This window comes from Asterias amurensis, chromosome 11 (assembly GCF_032118995.1).
Source record: "Asterias amurensis chromosome 11, ASM3211899v1".
NCBI classification, from domain to species: Eukaryota; Metazoa; Echinodermata; class Asteroidea; order Forcipulatida; family Asteriidae; genus Asterias; species Asterias amurensis.
This window is the reverse complement of record NC_092658.1, coordinates 5,336,114-5,353,936: the sequence shown is the minus strand read 5'-3', so window position 1 is coordinate 5,353,936 and position 17,823 is coordinate 5,336,114. Positions and strand designations below refer to the sequence as shown.

The 17,823-nt window shown below is 38.1% G+C and overlaps 2 protein-coding genes across 2 annotated transcripts; both read right to left on the bottom strand.

The window, feature by feature from the left end:
- Positions 1 to 5,883: 5,883 nt before the first annotated feature.
- On the bottom strand, positions 5,884 to 9,891 carry LOC139944312 (uncharacterized). The gene is made up of 3 exons (XM_071941303.1): positions 9,687 to 9,891; positions 8,271 to 8,444; positions 5,884 to 6,131 (listed from the first exon to the last, which is right to left on the bottom strand). The coding sequence occupies exons 1-3, from the start codon at positions 9,889 to 9,891 to the stop codon at positions 5,884 to 5,886; spliced, it is 627 nt and encodes a 208-aa protein (XP_071797404.1).
- A 4,296-nt stretch (positions 9,892 to 14,187) lies between these two features.
- On the bottom strand, positions 14,188 to 16,600 carry LOC139943844 (uncharacterized). The gene is made up of 3 exons (XM_071940679.1): positions 16,411 to 16,600; positions 14,742 to 14,933; positions 14,188 to 14,441 (listed from the first exon to the last, which is right to left on the bottom strand). The coding sequence occupies exons 1-3, from the start codon at positions 16,598 to 16,600 to the stop codon at positions 14,188 to 14,190; spliced, it is 636 nt and encodes a 211-aa protein (XP_071796780.1).
- Positions 16,601 to 17,823: the final 1,223 nt, after the last annotated feature.

Below are 17,823 nucleotides of genomic sequence, written 5' to 3'. Positions count from 1 at the left end.
CGTATAAAGTAACGTAGTTTTTTTTTTAGAAAGAGGGAATTTCTTACTCAAGATAATAAATTCCCTGACCTTTTTAGGCATCTGAAAGCATACACATTTGTGCACAATTTTTTTTCTTTCATTATTCCCTTGCGCCTTGATGATCAATGAGTCCAAATTTTCACAGAACTTAAACCTTTCTTGATTACGAGTAATGGGAGAGGTTGATAGTGTGGAACATTGTGAGAAACAGCTCCCTCTGAAGTGACGTAGTTTTCGAAAAAGAAGTAGATTTCCACAAGTTTGATTTATTTCGATACCTCAGATTTAGAATTTGAGGTCTCGAAATCAAGCATCTGAAAGCAAACAACTTCGTGTGACCATGGTGCGACAAGGGTGTTTTTTCTAACATTATTATCTCGCAACTTCGACGACCGATTGAGCTCAAATTTTCCACCGGTTTGTTAATATTTTATGCATATGTTGAAATACACCAACTGTGAAGACTAGTCTTTGACAATTACCAAAAGTGTCCAGTATCTTTAATGTCTTAAAATTGGTGCTTCGAACACATCTTACAAAGAACCAGTACAGCCTGCCTACCTGAAGGTTGTTCCATTGTCAGTGTATTAATCGTGTAAGCGATAAAGCTAGCCGCATATTGATTTGTATACCGCTCCCTTCTTCTTGAATGTCAAGGACTTGTTGTGGCATGGTTTACACGCATAAATACAGATAGGCTCATCTCAAATTTTTGATTTTAAAAACATCTTTTTCCCTACTGAAAAAAATGAAGTTTTTGAGAACGCAATGACGGTATATCGGTTCTTCCTAATTGTTTCTTCTGTCATGTTGTTAAAAAGGTTTTTTTTTAGAACCATTCGGGTTTTTTTTCATCCCCGTAGATGTTTACAATAAAACTAACAAGTGAAAATTTCACTTTCAAAATGTGGTTACGATTTTGAGATATCACCGCAAATCCGGAGCGAATAATGTCCACGCAGGAAGAAAAAACCTTATAATTATGAATGAAGACACAATCTAAGAAACGCTACTGATAGCAATGATTGTCAGATTCAAATAGTGGGATATAAAACACAACCGCATTACTTCCAAATGGAATGTTTCTCAAAATGTTTTAAACTACCTAAACCTGGTGTAGGTTTCTCACCGAAAGTTATAATTGCCATTAACTTTTTAAAGTGATTACCCAAAGTAACTTCCCTTACACCAGAGTAACATTTTTTTTAACTGCATTTAGACCGAAGTATACACTGCATGGTTATCCATCATGCTGGCTTGACGAAAAACCCAGATGGTAGACATGTCAGAAAAGGGACACACTTCGGGGCTGGGGTTCAAGCAAATTAAAAATTCCCAACACTTGAACAGTTAGATTTCTTTGAAGTGTTTTAGTTTTTAGTAAAAACATAAAATGTTTTGACTACAGTTGCTCTTTACCTATTTCTTTCTTTAATTGTGTTGTATGATATATAATTCAAAAATGAACAAGAATAATACAAATGACAATCAAAACAAACGGAAAGCTATAGGTACTGCCCACAATGATCAAGATAACTGTTTAATTGAACAATTCCCTGACAGAATGATTTAATAAACACAGTGCACATTGTGTAGAATGCTTATAAGATATCTCAATATTCCTATGAAAAACAGTTTTAATAATCCTGAACACGAAAACAAAGCTTAGAAACGAGGACAGACAAAATAAAACCAAAATTAACTGACGCAACTGACGAAAACAAAGTTTAGAGACGAGGACAGACAAAATAGAACCAAAATTAACTGACGCAACTGACGAAAACAAAGTTTAGAGACGAGGACAGACAAAATAGAACCAAAATTAACTGACGCAACTGACGAAAACAAAGTTTAGAAACGAGGACAGACAAAATAGAGCCAAAATTAATTGACGCACTAACCCATTTACCATTAAAGCAAACAAATCGGGCGATGGTTTAGAGGGTTGTTTCATTGTAAGCGATTTGATATCCGTGTGTCGAGTGTGTAAGTTCAACCATGCCCTACAACACAACGCTTGGTTTGTATTGGTTTGTCTGGCCATCTTCTAGAACCTCACGGATAGATAGGGTATGAATTGGTACGCCAAAACAGGGGCACCATATTTGTTAATCAACTTCAATTTGTTTTTTGTTTTCTCTTATTTTTTGTTTCTGTTAAATTCTGTTAAAGTTATTGCAGTTATTTTGATTACTGTCTTATGTGAAAAAAAAAAACAATAAAAGTGATCACACCGAATAGTTCTAAATCTTTGATTTGCTTAAATTCGTCGAAAATCTACAATTTTGCTCGTAATAGATTAAAACCTGGAGAAAGTTATGTTTTATTTATTTTAATTTCTTTCCTTTTAAATTAATTTCTTTCAGAAAATGCTGGACAAACATACGTCTAGGAAACATCTTCAATGATTAGTCAACCTTGAAAGGTAAGATTCTGTTAAGCGCACGTAGGTTGTTGTTATGCGACTTTATCATTACCCGTTTCTTCCCCCAAAATAACACACAACCAAAATTGTGAGAAACGTCTCCGAAGGGTGAGCCCCCACCCCCCTCCCCCCACCTGTGCTGGGTTTGAAGTACTTAGTCATTAAAGATGATACGCTTTATGAAATTGCCATCTCAGATTAACGGAGAACAAAACATTCTTCCGTAAAAGTTTAAATCTCCTTGGAAAAAGGGTCAAATTTTGAAGGTTAGTCATGAGCTCAAAAACTTAGACTTGATAAACATTTAAGCAAGCCATGAAAACATTTTTACATCAAAATAAATGCCGCATTGGACTTAAATTTACTCGAAGCGAAAGCACGATAGTTAAACCATACCAACCTCGAAATAAGCATGGGTTATTGTAAAAACATTTTTTTTAACATGATAGAAACATGTAAATTATTTAATAAATGAACACTTCGTTTTTATGACAGAGGTTCTGTAGTTGGAATAAATAAATGTTAAGTTAACAAATCGTCAACTTTAAGCGACAAATTACAAACAAGATGTAAACATACAATAATTTTTAAAAATCTTATTACCCACAACAGAGTATCATTACATAAGTAATTAAATATTCAAAAAAGTCTAAATAGTTGAAAAGTAGAATTTCTGATAATGCCGTTGCTTCAAATGCCTTCAAGGCCCACATCAAAGTATTCCTTTGCAAAATATGTCTTCTTATTTTTATAAGAAGATATAATTAACTGTTGCAATCTGGGTTCATGCTAATGATGTGAGTCACTGTGATTATAGGTACTGTTTACTAGCGCAGACTAGAAATGGTAGTAATTGGTGCTAAATCGTGCTATGCACAAGGCAATGCAAGGAGCTATTAGCCTTTTTTGAGGTAAGGCGGACGAAATAGGTGTGCACTGTTTGGTTTGGGTGTTAAGTATACACATACATTTACCCAAATCTAATAGCGTCGTAGCATTGGGCCGGATAAATAAAAACTAGCAATTACTTATCAAGTTAAAGGTTCAGCATTAGCAAGAAGACTGAAAAGTAAAAGATCAGGCATGAACATTTTGCTCGCTGGATTACCTTTCACTTTTAGACATATAAATAAAAACGACATTTTACTAACATACTGTAGCAATTACTTGTATTTTTACAAGCTACTGCATGAGGGGCTTGAGATTTTACTTGAACAACAGTGTTGCATATATGGCTCGGTATCGGTCAGTATTAAAGTGTTATTTTTCCCTTGGTCTAATGATCCAACTATAAATGTTACTTATAAATTTGTTGTGTACTTTAATTGCTCTAAAAGAACCAATCTTTGGAGCGCTGGCGTGGAGAGGCTGGCTGTTTCCTCATCATAGCCACTGCCGCCATCAAAAAAGTGGAAACTGCCCCGCCTGCATTTCAGTTAATCGCTATTGATCAGCGAGTCCATGCCTCTATTGTTATACTCCTGAATACCCCGCTATTTGGCTTTTCTCTGACCATTTACTAATCCGTTCAAGTAAATGCTGTTTTTCTAGTAAAAGGTTATTTATAGAGATTTTAGCAAATTCTCATGCCTGATCTTAAACTTGTCGACATTTTGTTAATGCTGGCCTTTACACGGCCCAGTATCTTGTGAAACTATCAGGTAATAGTAAAATGTCGGTTTTATTTACATCTCAATAAGAAGAGTCCCTCAAGCATTGATATTACCTACTAGTTCGACCAATTACTAGCAATATTAAGGCTTACTTTTATTTATAAGGATTTAAGTAAAAGACTAGTAAAAGCAAATGCTAGTTTTTATTTATCTGGCCCATTGTGTTCGCCATATCTCAAAAGGCTTATTGTTGTATGTTGTCAAAATTGAGCCGCTCTCCCAGTTGCATATTATGTTTAGTTCTGGCAAGGCATTATTGTGCAGTTTTTACTCAAAACAAAACAATAACTTAAAACTGACTTGGTAACTAGCATTGGGGAGCTGATGATAGTATAAAACATTGTGGGAAACGACTCCCTCTGAAGTAACGTAGTTTTCGAGAAAGAGGTGATTTCTCACTAAAAAATAAAATACTTCTAGCGAGAACTCTTGTATTCCTATCTGAGAGCACACAAATTCGTCCAACAAGGGTGTTTTTTCTTTCATCATTTTCTCCCAACTCCGATGACCAATTGAATTAAAAAAATTACATGTTGTTACGCATAATGTTAAGATACATAAAGTGAGAACACTGGTCTTTGACAATCACCAACAGTGTACCTTCCCTTTAAGTTTTTATTCTCAAATATTAATATAGTGGTCAAACTGATATTAATCTTTAAATCCATTTCACTTGACCATTAACACAATTCATATGTTCCAAATCGTTACCACAAATCAAGGTGGATTGCTTTTTTATTATTTAAGAATAAAAACCTAACACGCGACAATTGCTCCAATAGTGTTTTTGGCCTCAAATCGGGACTACGAACACCGTTGGCACAAATCAACAGAGGGCGCCTTCCATATAACGCTACATCTAAAACCCAGCACCACATCAATGATTTTCCCTTTGGTTACAGCACTGTTATTGGGTTAAACGCATTGAAGCGAAATATTGAAAACCACATGCTTATCAGAATGTGCAATTAATATGTGAGACAATGTAACTCCTTTCAAATGTCAGTGTTAGGATCAATGCCATTTTAATTATATCTTTGCCCAGCATCATTTTTTCAGAGCAACTAAATTTGTTGTAGTTTCAATCTGCTCTTTAAAATCTTTGAGGAGGCACTGTCTTTGCTGTGCCTTTTTCCTGCGACTCCATTATCTCCTGCCTCCTTTTTGAGGGTTATTTTTTTGTTTTATTATCTTATTGAGTTCATTATTTAAGCTTGTTATGATATATTAATATGTACTCATTGGTTTGGCTATTTCTTGATTTAAATTTAATTATTTTAGGAGGGCATCTTTGGCTAGACAAGTTTAGTTTTTACTGACAAGTTTAGTTTTTACCACATCAAACGAGGAGTTTGTATTTACAACATGAAAAACTGTCAAACTTAAATATCGAAGTCTTATAGTGCACGTATCTACAAAACAATGTATTCAAGGCGCTGATTATATACAAACTTTCAGTAGGATAGGTTACTGCATTGATGAACTCTGAGACCCCATTATTTAGAACCTTGTAATGAGGGTTTACAAGGTGCTACGGCGCATGCAGCAGCCACAGCCAGAAACACCGGGGCGAACCCATTCTCTTTCCGAAAAATGCACTGGGTTCTTTTACATGCGTTACACAACACATGTGACTACGTTTTTAAGAGTCGAAAATCTGTTTGTATTTTGTGAAATTTCTTTCGTTGTTTTCCCTTTTTCCCTTTTTCTGCTGATAGAGAAAACCTTGAGAATACCCAAACTAATCATGAAACTTGAATGACATCATGCAGCATCACATGGCATGTATACGAACCACTCAGCGATCGCGTCAGAGTCAAATATTACATACGTAATGACTTTCATGTTGGAATCATTACTTTCCATAAATGGCTCCTCTTGTCCGTACACTCCTACCTGTACATTACCGTTGATGTACGTCACCCAGAAGCGAGTTGAATCACTTAGGTTTACGTATTGGCTTTCAGCTGGCATGGATGCGACCGTTTCTATGCGAGAGGTGCTGCCTAATTCTGAAAAGAAGAAATTACACTTTAATCGTAATTAGTTCGGTAACTTCGTTACACTGCCAGTTTACAACTGGCTACTTAAGCTTCTTTTTTAAATTAATCTGCGTTATGAATTTAACCAAAATGCACTTTTACCTGACTTGTACAGGCATGTGAGATATTTCTTTTTTTCAGCTGATTTTTTTTTTTTTTTTCTGGGGGGGGGGGGTTGTATCCTTGCCCGGTTTTCTCTTTTCCTCTGTTTCCATGGATAGTTACTCACATGCCTGCTGCTGGTATGAGAATACGACTGAGAAGCATAATCTAAAGTTTGAGTGGCCTGGGCAAGGTCGTTTACCCGCTCATTTTTTTTGCAACATAGACTGGTCCGCTGTCTCAAGGGATTGGATTCTTCATTGACTCGCACAGCACCGAAACAGCACTCCTTCGGGTTCACAACGACATCATGTGGACCATGGAAAAGCAAGGTATCACCATTTTAGTTCTGCTTGACCTCAGTGCCGCTTTTGACACGATCGACCACAAAGTGTTACTAGCTCGGATGGAAGAACTGCTGGGAGTGCAGGATATTCCATTGAAGTGGTTCGCATCATACCTGTCTGGACGAACGCAACGTCTCCATATCAACAACCATTTCTCGCAATCTCGTGAGCTGCTGTCTGGTGTTCCACAAGGTTCAGTCCTTGGCCCCCTGCTGTTTCTGATATATACTCTTCCTCTCGGACAGATCACTCGTAAACATGGCTTGGAACTACACATGTACGCAGACGACACTCAGATTTACACATCTATCTGCCCTGTCAAGTCTTCTGAAGTCCTTCAAAATGTATCAAAAGTCGAAGACTGCATAACTGAGGTACAGGCCTGGATGTCAACTAATTTTCTCAAACTCAACGCTGACAAGACCGAGGTAATAGCGATCGGTTTCAGAGCACAACTCGCCAAGTTTCATCTTCAATCAGTTAAAGTTGCAGGAGTTGATGTCTTAGTCGAAACCAAGCCAGTCAGAAATCTTGGAGTCATGTTTGACCCTGCAATGACTATGTCCGGGCAAGTTTCAAGCATCATCAAGACTGCCAACTTCTACCTCACTAACATCGGCAGGGCCCGCAGACTACTGACTGTCGACGCAACCAAGCTTGCAGTGCACACTTTGGTCACTTCAAGACTCGACTATTGCAACAGTCTTCTGATTGGAATCACCCAAAAACTCAAAAGGAGGCTAAATAACGTGCAACGAACAGCTGCCAGACTCATCACAAAGAAACGCAAGTTCGACTCTATCACCCCGGAACTCATCACACTTCACTGGCTCCCCATCCAACAAAGGATCGACTTCAAGGTCATCGTTCTCATGTTCAAGGCCTTACATCAACAAGCCCCTCATTACATCATAGACATTCTGCAAGTTGGTGCTGAACGGAGACTCCTTCGGTCAAACAGCTCCTGTTCACCATACTTTGTAGTTCCAAGAACAAGTCACATCACTTTTGCCGATAGAGCCTTCTCGGTATATGGACCCAAACTCTGGAATAAACTTCCCAATCACATCAGGGACACAACATCACTCAACACATTCAAGGCACTTCTGAAAGCCCACTTGTTTCAGGAGGCCTACCATCAATGACTTTTTATTTCTTCTGTGCCTCAGCGCCTTTGAGCAAACTTTTGATTTAGGCGCTATACAAATTACGTTTGATTGATTGATTGATTGATTGATCGTACACAAACGAGCCTAAGTCTGTAATGTGTTATTATTAATGTTTTACACACCTGATCCCACCCGCGCAAATTTTAATAAATTACAACATCTAGACCATCTGGAAGACTGTAGAATTGCTATCAATAGTATTGAGAAAAGCCCAAATGAACTCTTGCGCATTTGAACGAATTATTGTCCCACTCGAAGAACAAAGCAGACAGAAGCTAGGTTTCTAGACTAATAAAAGCTTGCAATTATAATGTCTGACTAAAGATATGTTTTTCCTTTTTAGATTCCCTTAGGGTTTCGAGGGTAAATATTTATAAATAAACCTCATTCTTATTTATAAATAAACCTCATTCTTAAAAAGCACCAGTTCAAGTAATATTCTCATGTTTAACTTTGGATATATATTATGTAATAACTATGGCTTGACTTACCAATAACAATTAAATTGTTGCTAGCGTCCATCAGGTCCAGAAAGACGTTTTTTGTAGACTGGACACTGAACTCGAGTCGCTCTAAGGGGGTGTTCAAGAACCCCTCTTGAGGGTATGTGTGTCTGCTCGGTGTTGTGAAGTGATCATAGCATTGAGACGCGTCATTAAAGTCACCTGGAAGTGGTATTTTGTCAAATAAAGCTGTTGTCACAAAGCTATGTGTTTTAATGAGTGGAATATGAATAAACAGTAGTATAAGGTTCTAAAAAGTTAGTTTTCATTTAACTTACAAATTTAAGAATAGACCCGACCCGAGAGGGCGTTCTTCGTGACGTCAACCGAGGCGCGCTATTTGAAGATAAAATGTGTAGTCTGGCCCCGTACACTACGTCTGTATCAGTATGATGTCAACGTACAGAACTACGGTCACGGAGAAGACTGCACGCACTATGGCTGCAGCCTGTGCGGACGGTCCACTCGGATTACCCTGCATGGTGAGTCGCATGCAGTACCAACACAAGATTGTGACGCTAGGCGCAAGCTTAAAACATGCCCTCATGAGTTGAAACATTACCCGAATTTGTTCACGTTAGGCAAATGCTCATCTAGGTTCATCATGTCTTTCAGGTACCTTCTTCGACTTCCCACTACCTGGAAAAATTGTTGGGATGAAGTCATATGTTTAAGATTAACTTTTCTCTTCAATCCGGATTCAAAGCACCTCGCGACGGCTCGAAGTGTTCGCTGCACAGCGCTGAAAAAAAAAACGTCGGACCGGACCACTTTGCCAACTGACCCCATCTTTAGTTGTTGTGCTGCCTCCAGCAGCAATACACCTGGTCGGCATTGCCGGAAATAAAATGCTTTAAAAAACTTGTTTTCGAAACGTACAAACTCACGACTAGGATTTGAATGTACTTGCACGTACGTGTGTTCGATGTTCGATCGAGGCAAAGTCTGCCTCGATTGACGTCACAAAAGGGGATAGGCGGAGTCACCCCCAAACAACTTTACCGATTTTTTAATCATATAAATCTTGACGAGCAATTACTAGAAACAATATTTTACTGTTCATAAACACAAACTCTTATGTTTAAATATATATAGATATATTTCCAGTTGACTTTAAGGGTAGATCTGGACTCTGGAAAGCAAGTGTAATTATTGGTTTTTCTTCATGCATATCTGCGGTTAAAGGCACTGGCCACTATTGGTCATTACTCAAATATAAAAACTTACTTGGTAAATGAGCAATGGCGAGCTATTAATAGTATAACCAATGTGAAAAAGACTCCCCTGAAAAAAACGTGTTTTTGCACAAGAAACGATTCTCTCATTTGCATATTAGGGAATTAAACCTAAACAAATAAACAATCATGGGAAGAAATAGAATTACAGAACAACAAAATTACTCACGCATCTTTCGACATGTCGATTTGAAGTTCGCGAACGCCTTTTCTCGTAAAGCTGCCAAGTCTTCTCCGTTATCAACAGAGATCATTGTCGAACACATTTCTCTGTTGTGAGGTACGGTGTTGCAAGCCCATGCCAATGTTACAGTAAGAGTAAGGGCTGACACATAACGCACCATTCCTAACCTCACACCATGTATGCTGAACATCATAAGGACAAACCTACCGGCCGCTGTGGCCGTTTCGATACAAGCCCTTGTACTAACAGGTATGGTACTAAAGGGTAAAATAATGTTTGCCAAAAGACGTGTATTTGGTCTTTCTAGTGTTTATCATAGGTTTTGGACAAACGTCGTGGTCGACTACGTCAGAGCCAATGGAAAGCCCTCTCCCGGATAGTTCCACCCACAATTTACATACACGACATACGCTGCATATATAGGGTGCCTTTATTGTGAGTCATATAAGCAGGGTTTCATAAGCAAGTGTTTCGTCATCACAGAGGCTGAGGCATGAATATTCACCCTGCTAATATATGACTCCCAATAAAGGCATCTTATACAATGTCTGTTGTCTACTGAAGAAATAATATGTTGTGGGTTAGAGCTACTCCGGGAGAGCCGTTCATTGGCTCCGGCGTAGTCGACTGACGGACGTATGTCCAAAATCTACGAACACACTACCCGCCTGTACCACAAAAATGTAACGTCCAGCAATTCAGTAGGTTTTACTTGCAAAGAAAACATGTACTAAGTACGAAATCATATAGGAGGAGCTCGAATTATAATGCTACTCTCCCCCTTGGGCGAATACCAATATTGAAATTCGCGATGAATTCGCCAAAAAGTTGCGATTTGATGGTGAATATGTTCTCGCCCGGCCGTCCCCCCCCCTCCTTACCAATATATTACGCACAATGCGCACGCTTTATACACAACAAATGGCTATGCTTATGAAAGTCGATGGCGAATTAATGTTTTCACAACATTCGCTGAAATCTAGGAAGCGCTTCGTATCGCCCCTCTACTCACAGAGTGGCGAATGTTCTTGCGAAGATGAATGTTTGGATTTCGCGTTGAATTCGTCCAAAATGGCGGTTGAATAGTGAATATTTTCTTCTCGGTCTCAACCCTCGATCGTCCTCGGTCGGCCCTCTCCTTACGAATATCTTACGAATATATTACGAATGCTTACCAACGCTTGCCAATGCCTTTACGAATGTTGCCAACGCTTACGCACGCTTCACCAACGTTACCGATCTTACGAAAATCGACGGTGAATGACCGTCTTCGCAACACTCACTGACATTTAGAAACCAGTTTGTAAATTGACCGATCTTCGTAAGGAGGTAGGGAATAATTTGTGAAGGTTCCGAATTTGTTACCAACGCTTACGAAGACACGGCGAACGTTGCGAAGTTTTAGCGAGTGTCAAATATTTCCTTCCGTTAGCATACTCGCTAGGACATTTGCCGTAGAGCAGCATATTTAGACCGATCTCTGTAATAAAGGTGGAGAATGACTTGTGAACGTAGTGAATTTGTGGCGAATGTTGCGAAGTTTGAGCGATTGTTAAATATTTCCGTTCGCAATTAAGCACATTCGCTAGCATATTCTCCCTAGTGTGAGAGTATATAGCATAACCTTTGGTTGGGCCCATATGGCATTAGGTTCCTACGGGGCTCTCCTCTCGGAAATATAGAGCAGGGAGATCCTGCCAGACAGTCAAAGAATTAATTGGCGTACAGTGTAATCCCTATTCTAATCCGCTCCAAGTTGACTAGAGCTACTTGTACTGGTAGGGTTTAGGTTTGTAAATAAACATGACCACCCAAGGCTATGCATTTATACATCTCACATTTTATTTATGTTTCTGCTTTATCTATAATCATTGATAACTATCTATAAAAATAGGAGCATGGCACTTTAGTCAAATTCTTTCTTTTTATTTCTTAAAGTAGCTACAACATCCTGGATTGCATATTGGAACCAATTTTCTTTGTGCTGCAGCAGCCAATTTTAATGAGCAGTTGGGCCCCATGTTTGACTTCCTTGATTATCAATTATTCATGACTCTGGCTGCACCCATTCATAAGCTATCAAGACACTTGATCTTTCCTCAAGGGTACCTACAAGGCTTTCGTAGGTCCAACCATAGGTTAGAGTTCGAGGTCTTCCCAAACGAATCCTCATATATACATTATGAATAACAACATTATTGAAAATCCATTTGTTCGCCTTTAGTTACGACTCTGTTACCAAGCAACACGTTTACGATGTTAACTTTCCTTTCAAAGAAAATTCCCTATAATTGGAGACAAATTGCCGCCTTGTTAAATTCGAAAGTGTAATTTGAGAGTATAAAACTTTAATGTCTATACTAAAAATGAATTTTGTATGATTAAAGACCAAGTCAAAGACAGGGTCATTTGGGTCGGGTAACATTTAAAAGGGTAAAGAGCTATATGGCCCGTTAGGGCATTTGCATTGCCCCAATAGGGGTAGGATAATCATGTGCAGGTGGTCTAATAGACATGAATTTTCGTTTCTTTATATATACTATTTGTTTTACTAAAAGGTTTTATGACCCCCCCCCATTCTAGTTGATTTACTTGTACGTATCATCGCCTATGCTATCTCAGCCCAAACATATCTTTTAATTCACAAAGTACACAATCAATATTGTTCTTTTTATTAGTCAGTTTAGTTTGTGTTGTTTTATTGTCACACAAATTTGAGTATACTTATATTTGCGTGTCTTAAAGGCAGTGGACACTATTGGTAATTACTCAAAATATTATCAGCAACAAACCTCACTTCGTAATAAGTAATGGGGAGAGGTTGATAGAATAAAACATTGTGAGAAACGGCTCCCTCTGAAGTGACGTAGTTTTCGAGAAAGAATCGACGACCATTCGAGCTCAAATTTTCACAGGTTTGTTATTTACGCATATGTTGAGATACACCAAGTGAGGAGACTGGTCTTCGACATTTACCAATAGTGTCCATTGTCTTTAAAACATTAAAGAATAATGTTTAATCTATAACTTATTGTTTACGTTGCTTTAACTTAGTATTATTGGGTTGTTTAATACTATGTCATTGTTTTAGTTCGTAATCATTATCTAATTGCGCGGTATAAATTTCAATATTTTTATTAAAGTCACCTGGAAATATAATTTTTTATTTCAAACATAAGAGTATATGCTTACGAACAATAAAACAATTTTTTTAGTAAATATTTGTCACGATTTATATGTTTAAAAAATATATAAAGTTGTTTGGGGGCTGACTCCGCCTACCCCTTTTGTGACGTCAATCGAGGCAGACTTTGCCTGCAATGCGTATAGTAAACACACGTGCAAAGTACACGACGTCCAAGTCGTGAGTTGGGACATTTCAAAAAGTGTTTTTCTGCATTCAGCAGCAATACACCTGGTCGGCATTGCCGGAAAAAAACAATTATTTATTTTTTTTAACGTACAAACTCACGACTTGGTCCGTACATGTACTTTGCAATTGTGTTTACTCTACGCATTACAGGCAAAGTCTGCCTCAATTTACGTCACGAACAGCGCCCTCTCGGGTCGGGGTCTACTCTTAAATTTGTAAATAACATAAGAACTGATTTTTTAAAACCTTAGGTAACTGTTTATTCACATTCCACTCATCAAAACACATATATTAGTGACAAAAGCTTTATTTTGACAAAATACCACTTCCAGGTGACTTTAATATTGTTATTATTATTAAAGAAAATGCAAAACTGCGACACCGCTAAAACCTAAGGCGACACCATATCTTAATACACAATAGGCGCACAAAATATTATGCAAAGAAAACGAGTTGAAAGTGCAGACCCACAGAATTCACATTAACAAGGTATTTGTAATTCAGAGACCTATATAATACACGGTTTTTATACCTTGTATTAAATAGGCCATTGAACAGAAACAATATTTACAATTTTGCACGGTAAATACTTGTGTTTCAACGGCAAATATTAACCCCGAATGTTGAAAGAAACTGCCCTGCTGGAAATGTTTAAGCTTGATAATATCCTACCAGACAAACAAATTTGCCTGGCCAGTCCGAGTACAACCATGTTTAGAGCGACATTTCCCAAGGTGTTGTCTTACGATCCCCCTTTCAAAAACTATTCATTCCCTTATAGAAAAAACACATTGTGGGCTAATCCCACAATGTATTATTTCGTATGTTTCTCGTAAACAAAAACTGCCCGCAGTAGCTCTCGCTATTGAATAATGCTCACTACAATCTTTAAAATTTGTAATGCTGTAACACAAAAGAAAACCATGCTTGAATTGAACTAAACTAGCTATAAATGACATATTTTTTACTTCACAAAATAATATGACCACTTTAATACCTTTGCAACATTACAGAGAACAGCTAAAACAGCATGAATCGAAATCGTAATTCTCTATTTTTGTACTGAAAGCGGGCTGTAAAATTGCACCAATGTGTCACCAAGTCCTTTGGTCATTAGTAAGCATCAACACATAGGTTGTAGATTTGCCACTGCGCAGACGTGCCATCAGGGTCAAATGATATGTAATTGAATTCCATATTTGGGATATCAGCTTCCATAAACGACGCCGCTTCTCCATCCCTCCCTACCTTCATAATATTGTTGGTGTACGTCACCCAAAAATGAGATGAAGTCCCTATATCGATCGTATGGATGCCAGCTAACTTGTTAAGGTTGCTGTTGTAAATTGTAGACGTGGTGCCCAATTCTGAAAATTAATAGGAGTTAAAGGGACACGTTGCCTTGGATCGGTCGAGTTGGTCTTTGAAAAGCGTTTGTATTCAGTTTGTTATAAAATGCATATGATTAGAAAGAAATTTTTAAAGTAGAATATAATGATCCACACAAGTATCACTCGAAATTGCGTGGTTTTCCTTTTACCTCGTCGACAAACACGGTCGGCCACTTATGGGAGTCAAGTTTTTGACTACCATAAATGGCCGACCGTGTTAGTTCGCAAAGCAGCTCTATGAAATTGGGCCCATGCCCCGAACACATGTTGACTTACCTATGGCAACAAAATTGCCGTCGCTACATTTTAAGTCCAGAAATACATTTCCTGTAAACTGGACACTGAACTCAAGTCGCTCTAAGGGATGATCGAAGAACCCGGCTGTAGGATATCGCTCCTTAGACTGTCCGCTTGATGGCGTGAGGGGACCATAGCACGTTGCCGTGTCATCGGGGGCATATCCTGACCCTGCAAAACATATGTTTATGAATAATAATAATTTTGTATTTTTTTTCACACAGTATCATTTTAATACAGGCAATAATATATATAGAGTTAAAGACACTGGATACGTTTAGATATTGTCAAAGACTATTCTTCTCAGTTGGTGTATCTCAACATTATGCACTCAATAACAAACCTGTAAAAAATTGAACTCAATTGGTCGTCGAAGTTGCGAGATAACAAACATCTTTGTCACACGAAGTTGTGTGCTTTCAAATACTTAGTTTCGATACCTGAGATCTCGAAATCAAATTCAAATATTTTAGTGGAAAATTACTTCTTTCTCGAAAACTACGTTACTTCAGAGGGAGCCGTTTCTTCTCACAATGTTTTATACTATCTACAGCTCTTCTTTGATCGTTAACAAGTCCATTTTTATGCTGACAATTATTTTGAGAAATCGGCCAGTTTATAAAAAAATAAATATTCTCATTATTTGTATCATTATCAATATGGGTCGAATCCCAACCTTGTAATTTATGCCCGTGTTTTTTTCCCCACAGAATCCGGGAAAGTACTGAGTTTAGAAGTGCTTATACCCACATCGGTGTATATATATATAAGGGGTACTCCAAAATGAGTATTATCAGTACCATTTTCGTTTCGTTAATGTGTCCGGTCTAACATTGTTGTTGCTCTCCATTGATCGTTAACAAGTCAATTGTTATGCTAACAACTATTTAGAGAAATTTTTGAAAGAAATTAATATTCTCATTATTGGTGTCATTATTGCCAGTTTGCAAAAATACCTATTTTCATTGTTGGTATAATTATCATTATTGGTCGAATCCCAACCGTGTAATGCCCGTGTTTTTTTTTTGGTTTTTTTGTGTTTTTTTTGCACAGAACCCGTTGCCGTTGTTACGTTGTTGTTGTTGTAGTAGTTATTGCTGTAGCTGTTATGGCTCTGCTTATGGTACTGGTACTGTGTTGGGTGATTGTGCTTGTTTTGGCGTTAGTATTAAAGGCAGTGGACACTATTGGCAATTACTCAAAATAATTATAAGCATAAAACCTCACTTGGTAACGAGTAATGGGGTGAGGTTGATAAAATAAAACATTGTGAGAAACGGCTCCCTCTGAGGTGACATAGTTTTCGAGAAAGAAGTAACTTTCCACAAATTTGATTTCGAGACCTCAAGTTTAGAATTGTAGCTTGAAATCAAGCATCTGATGAAAACGCACAACTTCGTGTGACAAGGGTGTTTTTTATTTCATTCATATCTCGCAACTTCGATGACCAATTGAGCTCATTTTTCCACAGGTTTGTTATTTTGTGCATATGTTTAGATACAGCAAGTGAGAAAACTGGTCTTTGACAATTACCAATAGTGTCCACTGTCTTTACATTAAACAATTATCATTAAAATTGCAATTCCTACTTGTCATTGCGTTTCAAATTAAAAGTACAAAAACATAAAGGGTCCACGCAAACACTTACGTAACTTCCGGCAAGTCGATTTGAAGTCCTCGAATGCCTTTTCTTGTAGAGTCGAGTCTTCTTCGCCATTGATAACAGAGACCATTGATGAACACACGTCTCCCTTCAGTGGCATGACGTAGAAAATCACCGTAACAGAAAGCGTCAGAAGGCATTGGTACCGGAAATTGACTTTGCCTCTTTCATACATATGGAAAGATCCAGTTATCAACGCCAATGAAAACTAGTTATTATTTCTGTGACGTGACTCTACTGATGACAGTGTAGATTATTTTTTTTTACGAATCTACACTCAAGATTCGTTACAAATCTACCTACAACTTAATTATAACAACAGGCAATGGACGCAACGTTAGTTCATACAGTTTTTTTGTCACCTCGTTCACACTCCAATCAAATCGCGAAAGCGAAAAAAAAAAGTTTACAGTCTTAGAAACAGAATCGTATCACATGTTAGCAAGAGATTTTGTTGTTGTTCGTGCAATACGCGCACAGACCATTTGGAGCTATGGAGTGCGGAATTATTTCCAGTAATTATAACCTTGTAAGCCGAAAATAGTTACCGTAAACAAAGACTCCCGCGGTCCACAGTGTACAATGTAGCTGTATAAGAAACTCTGCTCAATGATATAAAAAAATGATCATCCATAAATTATTCCTTTATTGATTCGAGCTGCACACCTTGGATCAATACAAACCACGGCCTTCCATTTCCAATCTATATTTTTAATACGAAAGGCTCATTAGGTAATGGACTAAGACCTTCAAGTTAATGACCACCGTATTATTGACCTCAGTTGGCGATGAACCTTCGGTGATGTCATCGAACTGCAGGAGTCAATATGTTATTTTGTATGTACAACTAATCTTGTTTACTAAAAGAAAAAAGAAAACCGAGTAAAACAATCTCAAATGATCCCTTTTGAGACCGAGCCAATCATAGCATGGAAAATATCAAAGGACCCTGGGTTGGTTTTTAGTCAATAGCCTTGCTCAAGGCAGTCGCATTATTCGCTCCGAAAAGACGCAGCTGTAAACCCACCCGCCGTATACCCTGTGCATGGTGTGTGCGATCACACCGACTGACCAACCCGTATTCACACTGTCACATCGCACGAATACTGTTCACACAAGTCATCGCACTCGTACACCACTAACCGCATGCGGAGGCCGTCAGGCCGACAGCCTTGTCGGGTATGTATCTCCCGTTTTAATGTGCTGTATTGAAAAAATTCCAATAGTGGACGAAATTGGGGGGGCTCTAGGATATGCTAGTATGCAGCTCATGAATATGTATATCGTTCGTCAGACCTATCAGACAACACAGGATGTGAGGCAAATGAATTATTCATTTTGACGTCCAATCACACACGCCTATCATGCTCGCTGAGCGTCCGTGGTGGTGGTGTGTGA